At 38.3% G+C, this 17,552-nt stretch overlaps 1 protein-coding gene across 6 annotated transcripts in view; it reads left to right on the top strand.

Annotated features, from left to right (window-relative positions):
* The first annotated feature begins 3,197 nt into the window (after window positions 1-3,197).
* si:ch1073-145m9.1 (CDP-diacylglycerol--glycerol-3-phosphate 3-phosphatidyltransferase) overlaps window positions 3,198-17,552 on the top strand; it is a 27,754-nt gene continuing 13,399 nt past the window's right edge. The window contains exons 1-4 of one of the 6 annotated variants that reach the window (XM_020511263.2): window positions 3,266-3,421; window positions 3,525-3,580; window positions 12,420-12,515; window positions 15,820-15,932. In XM_020511263.2, coding sequence (XP_020366852.1) covers window positions 3,541-3,580; window positions 12,420-12,515; window positions 15,820-15,932 — 249 coding nt within the window. In that variant the 5' untranslated portion in view covers window positions 3,266-3,421; window positions 3,525-3,540. Of the gene's footprint in view, window positions 3,246-3,265; window positions 3,581-4,264; window positions 4,363-7,098; window positions 7,200-12,419; window positions 12,516-15,819; window positions 15,933-17,552 lie in introns of those variants that run through there. The other 5 variants (XM_048612803.1, XM_048612805.1, XM_048612802.1 and 2 more) reach the window with 5 other exon arrangements.

Genomic DNA, 17,552 nt, shown 5'->3' with positions numbered 1-17,552 from the left:
CCTCACCTCTGTGTTATGCTTCATTGCAGTAGCTCTTCAGCCCCATTAGAAAACCTAGCAGTGTCCTGGTTTCCTACACTCCAGAGCATACTGATATGTAATTTATCAGCTCTTGCTGAACCAATGATTGAATGCTACCTAACCCAAGGTACACTTGCCAATAATGTTTTAGGAATGCTGGCCTGCAAACTGGCAGAGGTCAGCACACAAGGCAACCGTAAAATGCCCATTAGCCAGATGGCTCATGCCCAATTAGAACATTGGTGCTCTGTTTTTAAATTAAAACCACTTATGCTTGCATCACCTGTAGGGCTAGCCATGAAACTACTTAGATAAACCATAGAGTTAAAGCCAGACCAACTTGTCCCCACAAGGAAAATGGGACGCCCATTACTGGTGTCTAGCAGTCACATGCAAAGTTTAACAATAACTAAGAGTTTTGATGGAAGACATTATATATAGTAACATGGCTACAGTGCGGTATGAAGCATAATGAGTGCACTCAGTGAAGTATAATTTTCCTAACAACTTCCCTATTGTGTTTTTTCTCATGGGATGTAGGTATCACTGGCAAGGCCAACATTTGTTGCCTGTCCTGAATTCATCCTGAAAAGGGAAGGACCTTCTGCAAAAGTTATTTATTTTCAGAAAGATAGAAAATATATTTGACGTTTCGGGTCAGAACCCTTCTTCAGTTCTGAAGAAGGATCGCGACCCGAAACATCAACTTTCCGGCTCCTCTGATGCTGCCTGATCTGCTGTGTTCCTCCAGCTCCACACTGTTGTCTCTGACTCCAGTATCTGCAGTTCTTGCTATCTCCTAGAAAATATATTTGGTTGATTTTCATACTTGAGTACAGATGTGCTCTTTTTGAGTTTCACAATAAGCTTAATGCTAAATATAAGCAATTAAAAACCAGGAATGATTACATTTAAAGAGCTCTAATCAGTTCATACCTTGAGTCAGGTTTTTTGTTTTGCTTTTTCAGTCATGTTTGATATCACAAAGGTGATATTATAGATTTTGTAAACAATGTTAAATGTTTGTAATTTTGAAGCTAGAATATTCAAACTAAAAATACTAAAAGAAATAATTGGGGACACATCTTCAAACTAATAAAAAAAAATATAGGACAAGTATATCATAAGATATAGCAGCAGAATTAGATCATTCAGTCCATCGAGTCTTCTCTGCCATTTGATCATGGCTGATTGAATAGTAGTAGAAAGTTCTTTATTCCAGGTATTGATCATCAGTGTAGACTTCTATCATGACTAGTTGAGGCTAAAACACTGAAATAATTAAAGAAATGATTGGATAATGTGGGAAATGAGGTGGGAGAGTGGTGGTTACTTGGTTGAAGTGTACTTTTGATTACATTCATTAAAATGGACTCATCCAAAAGCATTTTGTGATTTCATATAACTATGTAATATTATATTTAGCTGGTATTTATTTCCAAAAATACATTATGAAATTATTAATATGCTAATTTTATCTTAATGGGACTGTTCACAGGCCAGAAGCCACAGACACTAATGTACCAAATCAAGATATTTCTTAAAATAGAATTTGCATTAAGAAGGTAATCACTATGTTAGAACTGGTAAGATCAAAAGCAATTATTTTAAACACAAGCATGCAAAGCAAAAGGTGACAATGCATAGTTGGACATGACTGCAGCAAACAAATGAATTGTGTCTGAGGAAGAAAAACTGCAGGCATGAGGAATAAGTGAATCTCAAACACAGCTTGGCCTCTGAAAACAAAATATTGTGTAGAAACTGGATTAGGTATTTCCAAACTTTTAAGTGGAAGAGCAACATTTTAGTGAGCTGAAATGTAGTAGTCAGAACGACTTGAAAAAATAAATACAGCTATATTATTTATTGATGTTATGCAGGGGTTTTGTTAGTTTAGAATTAAATGGAATTTACTTAAGTGGATCCATGAAAAAAACTGATTTTTGTTACTGTACATATTTAAAATGCGAACCATTAATTGTTCTTGGCACTGTTGCTTTAGTGATGTATAAATCTCAAATTAATTCCTACAATTGTTAGCATTTACAGCTTAAGATACACAAGACTCTTTGGAGTCCAAGAGACTAAGAAATGGCAAAAGCTTAACCACCCCCACCCCCCAACACACAAAGCTTTTAAATAAATATAACGAATAATTTATTGCTCCTGTGCTGAAAATAGAAACGTTATGCAAGTCGACTTTCTGCGACTGCAGTTTCCCACACTCAGAACCAAGCCCACAACAATAAATATGTCTGGGGAAAATAGTGTCAAACACGATGTCTTGGTCTGGTTTAGAATATCTACATTAGAAATAACAGCACTAAGTACAACCTTTCCCAAAGTCTTCCTTCCCCGGGTGGCTCAGTGGTCAGTGGTCAGTACTACCGTCTTACAGCATCAGGAACCTGGGTTCGATTCCACTCTCGGGCGACTGTTTGTGTGGAGTTTATATATTGTCCGCGTGGGTTTCCTCCCCCAGTCTAAAGATGTGCAGGCTAGGTAGATTGGCTATGCTAAATTGCCCGTAGTGTTCAGGGATGTGTAGATTAGGTGGGATAACAAGGTGTAGAGCTGGATGAATACAGCAGGCCAAGCAGCATCAGAGGAGCAGGAAAGCTGACGTTTCCGGCCTAGACCCTTCACCGAAACGTCAGCTTTCCTGCTCCTATGATGCTGCTTGGCCTGCTGAATTCATCCAGCTCTACACCTTGTTATCTCAGATTTTCCAGCATCTGCAGTTCCTACAATCTCTGTAGATTAGGTGGGTCTGGATGGGAGCCTCTGAGAGTTGCCGTGGACTTGTTGGGCCGGAGAGAGTACACTGGAGGGAGTCGAAGTCAAGTAAGAAATGCATGGGACGAACTATGGAGTGGTGCAATTTATTCAATTATCTGTTCTTGCGAGTATGTTATTTTCCCCAATTCAAATCTCTAACAAGAGAACATGCGAACTGTGAATCAAAATCCACAAATAAAACCATTGGAAATATTGTGTTGAAGCGGCAAGCTACTTTCTGGACATAAAATATTAATAAAACGCATTCCCAGGTGCCAGAGAATCTTGCAGCCAAAGGAAGTGACGGTCCTGGGCAGCATCAGCGAGAAGAACATATGAGATTCCAGCTCCACCTCCTCCGGAGGAATTAAATTATAAAATCGCCGCTGCAGTTATAAGTCAACCACATTGCTGTTTGTCTGGACTCAGGATGGAGTAAACCGGTACAAATTCATTTGGGTGTTTTAATTGAGGGAGGCGCCTTTAATCACTGCCCTGGTGACGTACTGCCTGTTTATTTGTCTTTATAATCTTGTGGTAAAGTGAGTTGCCTAGAGGTTGGGACAGGCAATGACACGCAAATCATTTTCGCTTGAGAAGGAAATAGTGAAGATTGATGGTAGTGGCAAGTGAACTGCAGTTTAATGAATAAATGATTAGGTGATTAAAGCCGCTGGGAGATCATCATCCGAACCTATAAATATTAATGTTTCCTTTCGTAGTGCGTAGACCTACAAGATGGGTTTGAAAATTTTGCTTTTTGTGCCTAACATTATCGGTAAGTAGCTTTTCTGGATTTAAGTGTTTTGTTTTGATGTTGGGGTGAACAGTGATGTACAGCGAGATCTGAATCTGCTTTGAAGCATGTGATTTTGACACACTTTTCCCGGGACGGTAGGAAAGATTTATATTTTGTGTATAGTATTTTGCTCCTTTTTGCAGTTCATAGCGCTTGAATGTTGAAATATTTTACTCCGTCTTGAGATGCTGGTAGAAATGTGACCATGTGCTTTATTAATGCCGTACTTGTTACATTGGAAAATGTCAAGATATTTGGAATCACTTTCTTTCGCTGGCATCAGTTTGCACTTTGAGGAATGACTCGTTTAGGATCTGCATTGAAGTGTTATTTCTTGCAAAGTATATCGTTTAAGTGAGGAGCTTTTTGAAAATATTTATTCTTGGAATGAGGGCTGGACCAGCATTTATTGGGCAGAGGGCAGTTATGAGTCAATCACATTGCTACTTGTCTGGAGTCACATGTCTGCCAGACCTAGTAAGGATGGCAGATTTCCTTATCTAAAGGAATTAGTGAACCACTTGGAGGTTTTTTTTCTGACAATTGGCAATGGCATTTAGACTTGTATTTCCAGGTTATTATTGAATTTAAATGACACCACCTGCCATTATAGCTCTCTAGATTAATAGTCTAGTGACAATAACACTAGACCATTGCCTACCCCTGAGGGTTAAGGTTTAAGAGTTAAGATATACAAGACTCTATAAAAAGCTTGTAAATACAAGCAACTGGATGAGGAGCAATTATTAAGGCAACAATTTGTAAGTGTGTAAAACATTTTGATATTCAGCAACTAATTAATAAGATGTGTGTGAATTGGATTCTCTTAACAGAAAACTTATATTCAAGTAATTTTAGAATTGGTTCTTCACTATCAAGCAAGAAAAGCATGTTCACAGTTAGTTTGAAAATATTTTAATGTGGAAATTAAAATAGGTTGGGAAGGATGATAGCAAAGTGTGTTCTTCCACAGTATGTTTTAAAGCTGATCTCAACATGAATGTATGTGTGCTTTTCAGCAGAGTCTGGTGGGAGATCTGTGGCAGTTTTCTACTTTCTACTTTCTACTTTCCACTTTCCTGGGGGCACGAAGTAGAATTCTACTACTGGTCTCCCAGTAGAGGGATAAAAAGTGGGACTGAGACCTTTTTTTGGTCTGTACTGCCTGCCCAACATCAGACCTTGTTGTTTTCAAAGCTGTTGTTAAAGTTCAACAAATGTGTGCTTAGAAGGAGGAAGACAAGAGATTGACAGATTAGTGGTAATGTTCAGTCACCCAACTGGCCCTCCTGGTTGTTATGTTGGGCAAAAGAATAAATGTATTATTTTTTTTAAAAAACTCTAAGTTTTGCCCTGCTCTCCTCTTAAATCTGCTGTCATTGTTCTGTCATCAAAATAAAATCTTGATCTCAATGCCTTTGTAAACCACTGTCCCAACTCCAAACTTCCCCTTCCTTTATGAAGTCCTTGAATGTGTTTTCATCTCAACCTTCCCATCTTTAGTACTCTGTTTGAACCCCTCCAATTGGCTTGTTTTTTTGTTTTTTTTTTTTGCCCCAGCACAGTACTGAAGCAGCTTTTATCAAGGTCATATGTGGTACTAACAACGGTAAACTTTACCTCCTGATCTTGCTTTACCCATTAGCTTTTAAAATGATTGGCAAACCATCCTCCTCCAATACCGCTCCACTGGGATAGGATTGTTCTATCAGGTCCTATTCCTATCTAATCATAGCCAAAGAATCGCTTGCAATGTCTTCCCTTCCTGATACTGCTCCATTACCACTGGTGCCCTCTCAGTTATCTATCTTTGGCCGCCTCTAATTTTACACTATGCTGCAAACTTCTGTTCTCTAGTGACTTATTCCATCCCTCTCCCTGGCACTAGTCTGAGATCTAGCTGAACTGTTTGCAATCTTGATATTGCATTCAACCCTGATGTGCTCTGATCTCTCATTCCTACCGTCATTAAGACCGCCTATTTCCATCTCCAGAACTTCACTCAACTTTATCCCTCTCCACTCATCTGCAGTGTTTCTCCTTGCTTTTATCTCAATATGACTCCATTCCAATGCATCTGGACTAGCTTTTCAAATTATGCCCTCTAAATTTGAGGTCATCCAAACTCTGCTCATGTCTTAATTTGCACCAAATCCTGTTTCCCAATTACCCTTGTGCTCACTGATTTTAATGGCTTCTAGTCAAATAACATCTTGATTTTACAAGTCCCCTCCCTCTTTTTAAAATCCTTCCATCACCCTGCTCTTCTCTCTGTGTCATGTACTCCAGCCTCAACCCTCCAAGGCATCTGTGTTCCTCCAATTCTGACTTCCGTCGCTATCTCCAATTTTACTTACCATGTGGAATAAGCTCCCTGCACCTCTCTATTTTGTTTTCCTTCTATGAGACTCTTTAAATTTAATCTTTTTGGATAAGCTTATGGTTATCTGTTCTAATATGTTGCTTGGTGTCATTTTTGTTTTGTAATGCTGCTGTGAAGTGTCTCTAGTCACTTCGTTACATTAAAAGCATGACATATGTTGATTGGACTCTTGTAAATTCATTTTAATTTCATACAAGGTTTTGTATGGTCTGCCACTCCTCCTGCACCCCCCCTGCCAATGCCCAACTTCAGTGTGGTTATAATCATTTTACAACTAATGTTGTTCAACATTTCACATACCTTCATGGCCATGGTTCAAGCAACTTGGAAACCACCATATTCCACACAACATTCTCCTTTTTTACCTATTCTGAAAGGTAGCTGACCAATGCTGACAAGCTTACACATCTTGCCCACTCTTAATTGTCCTGAGAAGTTAATGGTGTGCAACCTTCTTAACCAGAACCAGAAATAATGAGGGGAAAAGATTATGGAATAAATTATTGTAGTTTGGAATGCATAACTCAATAGCCCATTACATAATAGCATCTGGAGTGGAATTTGATAGATATCTGATGGGAGAAAACGTACAGGGCTGTGGAGGAAGAACAGGAGCATGCGACTGATTGGATAATTCCCAAATGGCACAAATGTGATGAGCCAGTTGGCCTCCTGTGCTGTCTGTTTTATGATTTTGAGGATGCAAATCAAATTCAATGGGACGGATACTGATCCAGTGAACAACTATGTTCTAGGTAGTCTGAGTTTTCTGTATTTTGTTACAACTTCACGTATGCAAGCAATGTGTGGGTGTTCCATCCCATTCCTGATTTGAGTTGTAAGTGGTAGAGAGGCTTTCAAAGGCCAGGAATCGAGACTGTTTTGTCGAACATTCAGCTGCTCTATTATTGCGAGCATGTTAACATTAGTTCTCCAATTCTGTTCAGATTGATTTCAGGATATTGATGGTGGGTTATATGGCTATGGTAATGCTGTTGGAGGTTGGAAAGGTTACTTGTGTTTCCTCATGTTGGAGCAAGTTGCTACCTGGTACTTTTTTAAAGCTCAAATATTACCTGCCTCCTGGTGGCTCAATCTCCGATTTATTGTCTAGGTCTTACTGCTGTTTGGCAAGGACTTCATGATTGAACTTTAAAATCATCAACAAGCAGCCCCAATCCCTACCTAATGGAGGAAGATTCATTTTTGAATCAGGTGACTATGATTTGGCTAAGGATATTGCCATGAATAACTCATCCAACAATATCTTGGGATTGTCATAAAATTGACTATTGCAATCCCAATCATCTTCCTGCTTGTCAAGTGTTGCTCCAGTGTTATGACCAGTCTCTTGACAAGGTTCCCCAATTTATTTTTCTGGAGAAGTATTCTAAATTTATCAAATCCCTAGAAGAGGTGGGATCAATGGGGTCCTCTTCTTTGTTTACCACACCACTCAGTTGGTGGCTACAAAGTTAAAAATGACATCCCAATTGAAAGAATCCTTTCTACCAAAGAAAATGAATTTATATTTTAATAGGAGCCAATTTTACCAGGCTTTCTTGAATTAAAAGAAGTGAATTTATTCGTTATTAAACATGAGAAGAAATAATATTGCAAGGTTTATAATGCGCAGATCAGAATTGAAAACTGTCCAAAAACGTGAAAGTTAAAGATAGAGACCAGTCTCTGGAGTTATTTGAAGAGTAGACGTTGCATCATTGCGCTGTTACATTGGGCCATACTAGTGGTATGGACGTTGGGAGGTCTGTGGTTGACTGAGATGCCTGGCTTTGAAAGTCAGCTAAAAGGCCTTTGTCCTGTTTTCTTTTTGACTATGATTTTGCTTGTTTTTTGATTTCCAGCAAAGAGAAACGGATTTCCTCTGCTACTGCTCAGGAGGTCACCTGGGGTTTTCTTAGCTGTGACCAACATTCCTACTAAGCCATGCACATATGCTGCCTTTCCAAGGTGCCACACATGGCAACTGGCTTCAGCATGATTGTTGAAACGGGAAAACAAACATTTCTGTTGCCCATACTGCTCTAGTCTCTCTCATCATCTTCGTAGTATGGAATTACTCCAGTTCAGTTTGCAGTACATAACTCCCCTTTTTGAAGTTCTTCTGTCTTCAACTTCTTTGACACCCATCAGGTGTGACATTCCATGTTCTCCTTTGAGGATAATCCACAAAAACCTTTGAGACAATCGGTGAATTACATTGGTCAGAATATCCATTTTCAGGCATTCTTTTGCGCTGTGTAACCTTATTAAAAATATATTGTAATTAAAAGTTCAGTTTGCCTGTGTGTGATGGTCATGTTACCAAACTCTGGTAAGTTCCTTTGATTCTGTGACCTCAATTAGGTGTTGGTGCTATATTTGCTTGAATGCTGGTTGATGTTAGGAACAAAATCCTGTCATAAGTGAGAATCACATTTTGAATGTTAATGCCATTGAAGAATGAGTCCATTCCTGTCATTTGTTGCAGTGCTTTACTTATCTAGAACTGTGACAAGATAATTAGAGATGAAGAATGTGATTAAGCCTATAGAATAGTTGCAGCCTTGAAGGATACCATTCAGCATGTTGTTCCTATTTCTGCCGTCTTGAAGACCAACTTAGCTAACCCCTGATTCATCTTATCCTTTCTATTTTTTTTGGCTCATACATCCATTCGGATGTAGTAAATTCTCACAATAGCTTTCATTTTAGTTTTTTTTTAAATGTCATATTTCTTGCCTCCATGATTTTTATTTCTCTTCACTTTTGTTTTTGTGAAGATTTTATTGGTGTCATAACTCCTGGTATAAATTTAGTTTGAAAACTGCAAAAGCACTGTAGTTTTATAATTTTCAACAGTGTGTGATAGAGTATGGACCTTTTTGATCTTTTCATTTTTTGCAGCTGTGAATGTTGGTATTCTCCTTGTTTGTGGTTCATTTGCCGTAGTTACACTGCTTGCAAAATATTTCTCAGTTTTGCCATTCGTAAGCTGGAAACTGACCACAAATTTTAGGGAGTAATTGGCAACCAACATATTCACCAAAATGAGAAGATTCAAATGATTTATAATCTTGGGGATCGTGGACTCGCCATTGCAAAATACCAGCATGCAAGAAATGTGAATCTGCAGAATTTTATGTGCAAGTTGCAGCTAAGACATTAAACTGGATATCTTTATATGCTGCATATTGGGTTAATGCCTTGTGGTTCTAATTCTCAGGAAATTTAGTTGCTGTTTCATTATTTTTGGTTTGTTTCAGTCTCTTTCTTACTGCAGCAGCTTTAAATAGAAGTAGGAATGAGACTGTTAATGAACAATATTAATGTAACATTTGGTGCAGGGATTTAGAAGAAAATTGATTATTCTTTCAGTATCATTTCTTTGTATTGGAATTTCACCTTTTTATAATTAGAATTTTGATTTTAATCATAGACTCCATAACTGAAAAAAAAAATTTAAATATGCTCAGCAACAGCTTGCATTTATACACGTTGGTATATCAGAAGGAGCATTAACAAACAAAATTTGATACTGATTTACATAAGGATCTTGGAACAAGTGACCAGTAACTTGATGAGAGGTAGGTTTTAGGGAGTTTCATAGAGAATAGAGAGTTAGAGAGGTCAAGAAGTTTAGGAAGGGAATTCCGGAGGTTGGCTGAAGCAGCTGAAGGCACACTGCTAACTGTGGTGTGTTCAAAGTTGATGAAATGCAAGAGACAAGAACTAGAGGGATGCAGAAATTTTGAAAAGTTGAAGGGCTGGAGTACATTCCAGAGAAAGGAAAAGGTGCCATGGAGGGATTCAAAAATAAATACAAGAAAAGGCGTTGCCAGACTAGGCTGATGCAGGTCAACAGGACATTTCTCTACATTGTTACCAAATATAGTATGAAAAATAGGAAGGGGACAGCCATAAATGAAAACAAGTCTTCTGAGTAATTAATTGGTGGGGAGGGGTGGAAAAACTTTTGCTCATCCATTTCTGGGTGTAAGGAAGCTTGGTAACAATGGAAGTGTCAAGTGAGGTGATGGTGAGAGGAAGCTGGGTCTTGATAGAATGCATGTGTAAATTGACTTTTTTTTTTGATAGTGTAGCCAAGGAGTAGCAGATAAATGAGGAATAAGAGAGGGCCTAAGATTCTTGGAGGATGTCAGATGTATTTGTATGGGAAGGAGTTGCAGGAAAAACGGGTCTGGATTGAAGAGATGACTGTAACCTAAATAACTGTACTGAAGAAAGGAAAGAGATCTGAAGATGTGTTCATAGTTTGCAAAGACAAAGTGGTCAAGGGTTAGGTGTTTTTTTTGTTTTTTTTTTAAGAAGGGTGATGGTGGCAGATTTATAGGGTTTTGGAACAGTATTTGGGAAGAGGAAATCATTAACTACACAGCAAACAATTCAGTGGCTAGGAGTGAGGGAGCAGGAGTTGGGTCTTGTGGACCTGATGCACTGTCCCATACTGTATTTAGCTTTTATGCTATCTATTAAATGATGCATATGGCATAATCAGTAATTTATTAACCCTTCTCATAAATCCATAATTCAGCATCCACTGTAGTTCAGTTGGTAGCACTTTCACCTCGGAACCATGAGGGAGCCCTACAGTTTAGAGACACTGACTTTTGGATGAGATATAAACCTGATCAGGTGGATGTAAAAAATACCATAGCACTATTTTGATGAAGACCAGGGGAGTTATTTCCGTTGTCCTGGCCAATGTTTTATACCTCAATCAACGTCACAAAAACTGGATTATCTGATCATTATCAGATTGTCAACATTTATGAAATGTTGGTGAAAGTCTGTGGTGTCAAAAACCAAGCAGAAGATTTTTGGGTTGAAGTTCTACTTGAGCATTAAACCAGGATTGCACTCCTTTCATATGTATGGAAAAGACTTCAAGGCACTGTTTCAAAGAGCAAGAGAGTTGTCTGCAGTGTCCTGGCTAATATCTATCCCTCAAATCAACAACATGAACAGATTATCACTTTTTGCAGGGGCTTCCGGTGTGAAAATTGAGTGCCTAGTTTTTTTCTATTAAAGTAGTATTGCAGTGCAAAAGTTCATTTAGCTGAAAATTGTGTTAGAATGTCTGGTGGTAGTGAAAGATACTATATAATTATAATTCAAAAAAATGCCTTTATTCTTTGTTTTTTGGAAATCCTGTATTCAGCAATCCATCGTGGAGCTGGAGACATAAAGCATGAAGTACTCAAATGCCATGTTCATTCAGTTCTGGTGTTAGTGTACTGTCTTTTTAAAACAGGTTAATTCTGGTTATGGTTTCTGAAGAAGGGTCCTGACCCAAAATGTCAGCTTTCCAGTTCCTCTGCTGCTGCCTGGCCTGCTGTGTTCCTCCAGCTCCATACTGTTATCCCTGACTCGAGCATCGGCAGTTCTTACTATGTCTAATTGTAGTAATATATGAAAGAGAATGAGAGTGCAATTCAATTGTCCTTCAGAAGGAGAAATTTCTATTCACAACAGCTACTTCATGATTTTTCAGCTAACTTTAAACTTGTGTTGTCTTTTTTTTTTTAGGGTCTTACAATCATCAAGGTTATTTGCTATTGTGATTTCCATTAGCAACTGACATCTTGTAGAATTTAATGTGTATACAATCATTATTTTTTTCTACACTTTTATTTTAATTCTGTCACATTTTTGTTCCAGTAACACATGTACATTAAGACTGAGAACAGTGGCACTTCAAAATGTTTTGTTGTTGAACTGTAACTGTTTCATTTAATGTGCAATGTCTCCAAATATGTAAAGTTTTCTTTCAAGGCTGCAGAAATATGTAACATACATGATCTTCAATCTGCTTTTCTCACTTTACTAGAAAAGGTGTGCGGAAAGATGAAATTGACTCAATTGGAGTTAATTCCTTAACTGTGATAGGGAAAGAAAGAATGTAGTAAGTTAGGTCATTCCTGGGACCTACTTTTAAATTTAAATTGATTGGGTAAAAGTCTCCCATTAAGGATTCCAAATGAGTTGGGCAGTATCCGTCTAGTTTCCATGCACATGAGTTTACTGCTCAAGCTTGGTAGAGATCCAGTACTATTGTATTAAGTTTTCAATATCGTCTGAAAAACGTGATAGTGACTGTCTGTCTGGTAAAGGATCAGAGCAGTAGATATGTTCAGTTGAAGTTACAGTAATGTGAAGGAATGTTTCGCCACCAACTCACTTGTGCTAGCCTAAAATGAAAATGCAAGCAATCTGGTACTGTCACTGAGTTGGAGATCTTCAAAAGGACAGACTTCTTTTTTAAAAAAAGAAGTTTGAAAGTTACTTCCAGTTTGAAGAAGACAAACTGTATCCTGCTTCAAAACAAAGTTGAATGATTATTCATGTAAAATATATTTGTCTAAATTTGAGGCATGCTGTGTTTTAACTAAATTCAAACAATGCTCTTTTCAGGTTATATAAGGATACTCCTACTGCTGGTTTGCTGGTGGACTTTCAATTATCCTCTAGTGTTTTTTCCCTGTTACATGGTTTTCATTATTCTTGATGGTGGGTATGCGTTTTGAAATGTTTGATCTAGAGAATGAAGGAAACATATTTATGTTTGAATCGTTATGACTGTTTCCTGTTTTAGAGGGTTGCAACGGACAGATGTTGCTACTTCTCTTGCACAGTACATTGTGTGGTGGCATCTGTTGGTTTCATATCAGTAGAATTTAATGTTACCTTCTGTGTTTTAGGAGAAATGAATCTTCCTATATTTGTGCTTGTTATTTTTTAAGAAATAACATAAGCAGGCTTAATTTCAGAAACTACCATTAAGGTACTTGTATTCCTTTTTAATTTGAGAAGTTTTGTGGAACTATGGTAGCTCTGAGGTAAAATCCATCAGTTCAGAAACCTGAAATAAAATCCAGAAAATGCTGGAAATACTCACCAGATCAGGCAGCATCTGTGGAGAATAAGTTAATGTTTCAGATCGATGACCTTTCCAGCATATTCTGTTTTTATTCAAATACCCAGAATCTGCAGTATTTTGCCTTTTGTATCCAATAATTCTATTCATTACCTGTTATAGTGTGAATTTCAAATATTTTAATTTGTAGAAAAATCAGCACCCGGCCACATGCCTGTACATCTTTGATATGCATTTTTTTTCCTATTGGCTCCTGTTCTGTCCCTTAAAGCTTGGAGGTTTAAGTGAAGGCCTATTCTAGCATCTGAGAGTTTGTCCCCAACTAACCTGATTCATGAGGCACATTCACTATTGGTTGATCGCACTTTTGACCCTTTGTCTCATAAATCCTTGAAGCAGAGCTCCAATAAATTTATTGGACTCACTGACAAATTATCCAAAATGCTAAAAAAGGAAATAGTTATATGATTAAATAAGTTCTGAAACATTAGCATGTTGTTGTTATTCAATGAAGTACTCTTATTGCATGTCCATTTCAAATATCCTGTATCATTCCATTTGAGGAGAATCTTCTCTCTAATGCTATCTGAGTTTTGTGTTTGTACTTTAATTCTGCATAAAAGATGAATCAGCTTTTTTTTTCCCAAAAAAGCATCAAAGATCCCCAGTGACTTATTTTGAGTCAGTGCATTGAATTGAGGACAAATGCTTGAAGCACTGTGCAATTCTGTTTTTTTTTTAAACTTAGAATTATAAATCCAGAATCATTGTAGTTTTTCTTGAACTGATTAAAACCTATTGACCTGAAATGTTGTCTCTTGTTCTCTTTTCCTCAAAATTCTTCCTGATCTGATCTGCACAGTATGTCCAGCTTGTCCAGTTTTTTTAGAAATTCTCCTAGACTCCATTTTGGAATATTTACTGTCCCAGAAATTGGGAACCACTTGGTGACTCAAATTGACACGGTTTATAACGTAGCACATTGCTATAATACATTGTGCTCATTATCTGATTTGTAAATAGAACAGTATTAAGTACCTAGCAGTTGATATGGAAAACTCTCTGCAGTTGAATTTTTCCCAAAATAGCTGGAAAAAATAAAACTATCCTCTAAAAATAGAGACACACGCTCATATTGATGCAACACAGATTCTGTTCAGTTAACATATGGGCCTGTAACAATTCAGAATGTGAGTAGAAACCTGATAAATTTATGATATGCAGACATTTAGAAAGCATATGTACTTGAGCCTTCATGAAATCTGCAAAAAGCCTTGCATTTTGTTTTACAAGAAGAGCCAGAGCCAGAAAAGCTAGAAGAAAGGCTCAGGCTCAGTTAACAGGTACACAGGAGCCTCTACAGAAGCTGCCAACTTGCAGTGCAAACAACTTGGAATTATCATCAAAGGAAAGGTAACGGCTCTAGTGGCGGTTCACTGATTTCTGAAAACTTAACCTTTTCTGTCAGTGAGATGCTTTCTCTTAAAGATATGACCTTTTTGAATCTGTGGGGAATACAATTTGTTCTGAGCTAGAGTGGCTTAGCATAAAGGACAGTGAGTAACATTATTCTTGTAGCTCCCTCACTATGGATATGCTAAAGTTAAGGTTTTTAAAAGTATTGAGTTGAAAGCTTTCATTAGGTGGAACACCCAGAAGTTCTCTCCGTGGTCACAATGAACTTCAGTTTCACCTGTTTGTGCCAGACAGTATATTTTAACTTCATGAATAATTGATTAACAAGCCAATTATTGGCAGAAACTATTTTGTTGTTGAATATATGTGAACAAATTGTAAATGTGCATTGTGCAGCTTTTACCAGTTGAATTTTAAAGAAAACCAAGGAAGTTTATGTACCAATAGTTTTAAAAAAAAAATTCTTTAAATATAAATTGTTTATGCTCGTTGCTGTATAATACAATAAGCCTATAATAGTTAAACTTAGCGTAAACAGAGTATTAGCAGACCATTACTAACATTACATTTAAAACCTCCACCATAAATGTCATAAATAGAGAGAATTGCTGATGATTGCACAATGTTCAGCACCATTCGTGACTCCTCAGATTCTGAAGCAGCTTATGTTGAAATGCAACAAGACCTGGACAATATCTAGGCTTGGGCTAACAAGTAGCAAGCAACATCCATGCCACACAAGCCAGGCAATGGCTATCTCCAACAAGAGACAATTTAACCACAGCCCCTTAACGTTCCATGGTGTAACCATCACAGAATCCCCCATTATTGACATCCTTAGGTTCCCATTGACCAGAAACTCGACCAGACTCACCACGTAAAGACAGTAGCTACAAGAACAGATCAGAAGTAGTAATACTGCAGCGAGTAACTCACCACCTGACTCCCCAAAGCCTGTCCATCTACAAAGCACAAGTCAGGAACGTGATGGAATACTCCCCACTTGCCTGGGTGGGTGCTGTTCCAACACACGCTCAAGAAGCTTGACACCATCCAGGACAAAGCATCTTATGTGATTCGTACCACATCCACTCCTTCCTTCATCACTGATTCTCAATAGCAGCAATACATACTATCTACAAGGTGTACTGTAGACATTAAGCAAAGATCCTTGATAGTATCTTCCAAATCCACAACCACTTCCATCTAGAAGGACAGGGATAGCAGCCATCCTACCAATGTTGCTGATTCAAAATACTGAAATTCCCTCCGTGAAGGCCTTGTGGGTCTACGTGCAGCATGTGGACTGCAGGGTTCAAGAAGGCAGCTCACCACCACCTTTGAGGGCAACTAGAGGTGGGCGATAAATGCTAGCCTGGCTAGCATCACCCATGTCCCATGAGTGAATAAAAATATGTACAAGGTCAGCCATCTAACATCGCAATCATTAAACTGCATTTGTAATTTTCTTCCTTTCTGACATGTACACTCTATTCACTTAATATGTATTAACTGTTACAGGGTTTGATGGATTTGCAGCTCGGCAGTTAAATCAAGTTTCTGAATTTGGAGCTTGGTTTGATGTTGCTATTGACAACTTTGGGCGTACCATGTTATGGACCTTGCTCTTCAAGGTAAGTGCATTACTACTATGAGTTGCGAAAATGAGATTCTCTTCCTTCGGCAGTCCCTCTGGGATGGAGGGTGACTTTCTTTCACTCTGTTGTGGGTTTGAGGGACTTGCTAATCCAATGCTAGATCTACAAACCCTGTCACAGATGGTGAATATTGTATTCACTGAAGTGGGTAGATAGAATGCTTGGGTTGAAAGTGAGATTACTGTACAAATTTGAGGACTTTTTGAATCGCATTGCATGGGCACTTTTTCTGAATGCCAAAGTTTCTGTAGACAGAGGAAGATATGGTAAAAATAAAACCATTGAAAATATTCAGTGGGAGAATGGAGAATATGTAACTGTGAAAACAGTGAGATAATAGGACTTTCTACTGCAGCAGAGGAGACTTATTAGAATTTACAAAATAGACTCTTAGACATTTACAACACAGAATGAGGCCATTGAACCCATCATGAAAGTGTCAGTCATTCAAAGATCTGACTGTACTAATCCTATTTTCAACTCCTGGCCCGTTGCCTAGAGGCATTGCAAGTGAATATCTAAATACCACTTGAATGTTACAAGAGATTCTGACCCAACTGTCCTTTCAGGAAATGAGTTCCAGCTCTGGGCAAAATAAAGCTCCTTCACATTCCCTGTAGCAGTCTATCTCTTTACTTGCTCTATGCTTCCTGAGCACACCTACCTTGCCCTTGTATTCTATGCCTCAACTAAGAAAGGAAAGTATCTTATCTGCCTTCCTTGCTACCTTCGGGGATATATGGATACGCACACCAAGGTCCCTCTGACCTTCAGTACTTTCTATAATCCTGCTGAAGATTTATCGTGTAATCCCTTGTCTTGTCAGATCTCCTCAAGTGTGTTTAATTCTTACTTTTCAAAGTTGAATTCTATTTGCCACTGCTCTGTTCATCTGACCAGTTTGTTGATAGCCTTCTGCAGTCTATAGTTATCTTCCTCATGATTTACCAATTTTCCTGTCACTTGTGAACTTCTTGGTGATATCCCATATATGTAAGTCCTCCAGTCCTCTGGCACCTCACCTGTGACTAAAAATGATTCTGGCAATTTCTGCCACAGCCTGTAATCTCATCGCTCATAAGCCTGGTTTACATCTCGTCCTGGCCTGTGGATTTATCCACTTTAAAAATACTAAACACATTAGAACGTGTGCTATCTTTCTATGTGTTACCTTCATCTAATATTTCAGTCTTCTACCCTGCTGCCTATACCTCTGTAATCCTTTTCCATTGCTAAGGCCAATACAAAGTATTTGTGGAGGACTCTGCCTACATCTTCCAAGACAAAACAGAGATTACCTCCATATAGCGTCTCGTGTCCTACACCTACTCACTAACTGAGGAAAGGAGCATAGCCCGCTCGTGGATAACAATAACAGAGCCTCCTACCATGAAAATCTCCTATCTGTTGTGAAGGAACGCATGATCAGATCAGCTGAGTCAGTGGGGTAAAGAAGTGACGGGATTTGGGTCTGCACTCAAGTCTGCAGATCTGTGGCTAGCAAATCAGTGTATGTCTCTCTCCTTCACCTCCCCCCCCCCCCCCGCCCCCCCCCCCCCCCCACAAAAAAAAACTGGGTATTCTGTTGCAATTTAC

This window comes from Rhincodon typus, chromosome 26 (genome assembly GCF_021869965.1).
Source record: "Rhincodon typus isolate 14 chromosome 26, sRhiTyp1.1, whole genome shotgun sequence".
Taxonomy (NCBI): Eukaryota; Metazoa; Chordata; class Chondrichthyes; order Orectolobiformes; family Rhincodontidae; genus Rhincodon; species Rhincodon typus.
The sequence above is the reverse complement of the archived record's forward strand: the minus strand, read 5'-3'. Positions and strand labels throughout refer to the sequence as shown.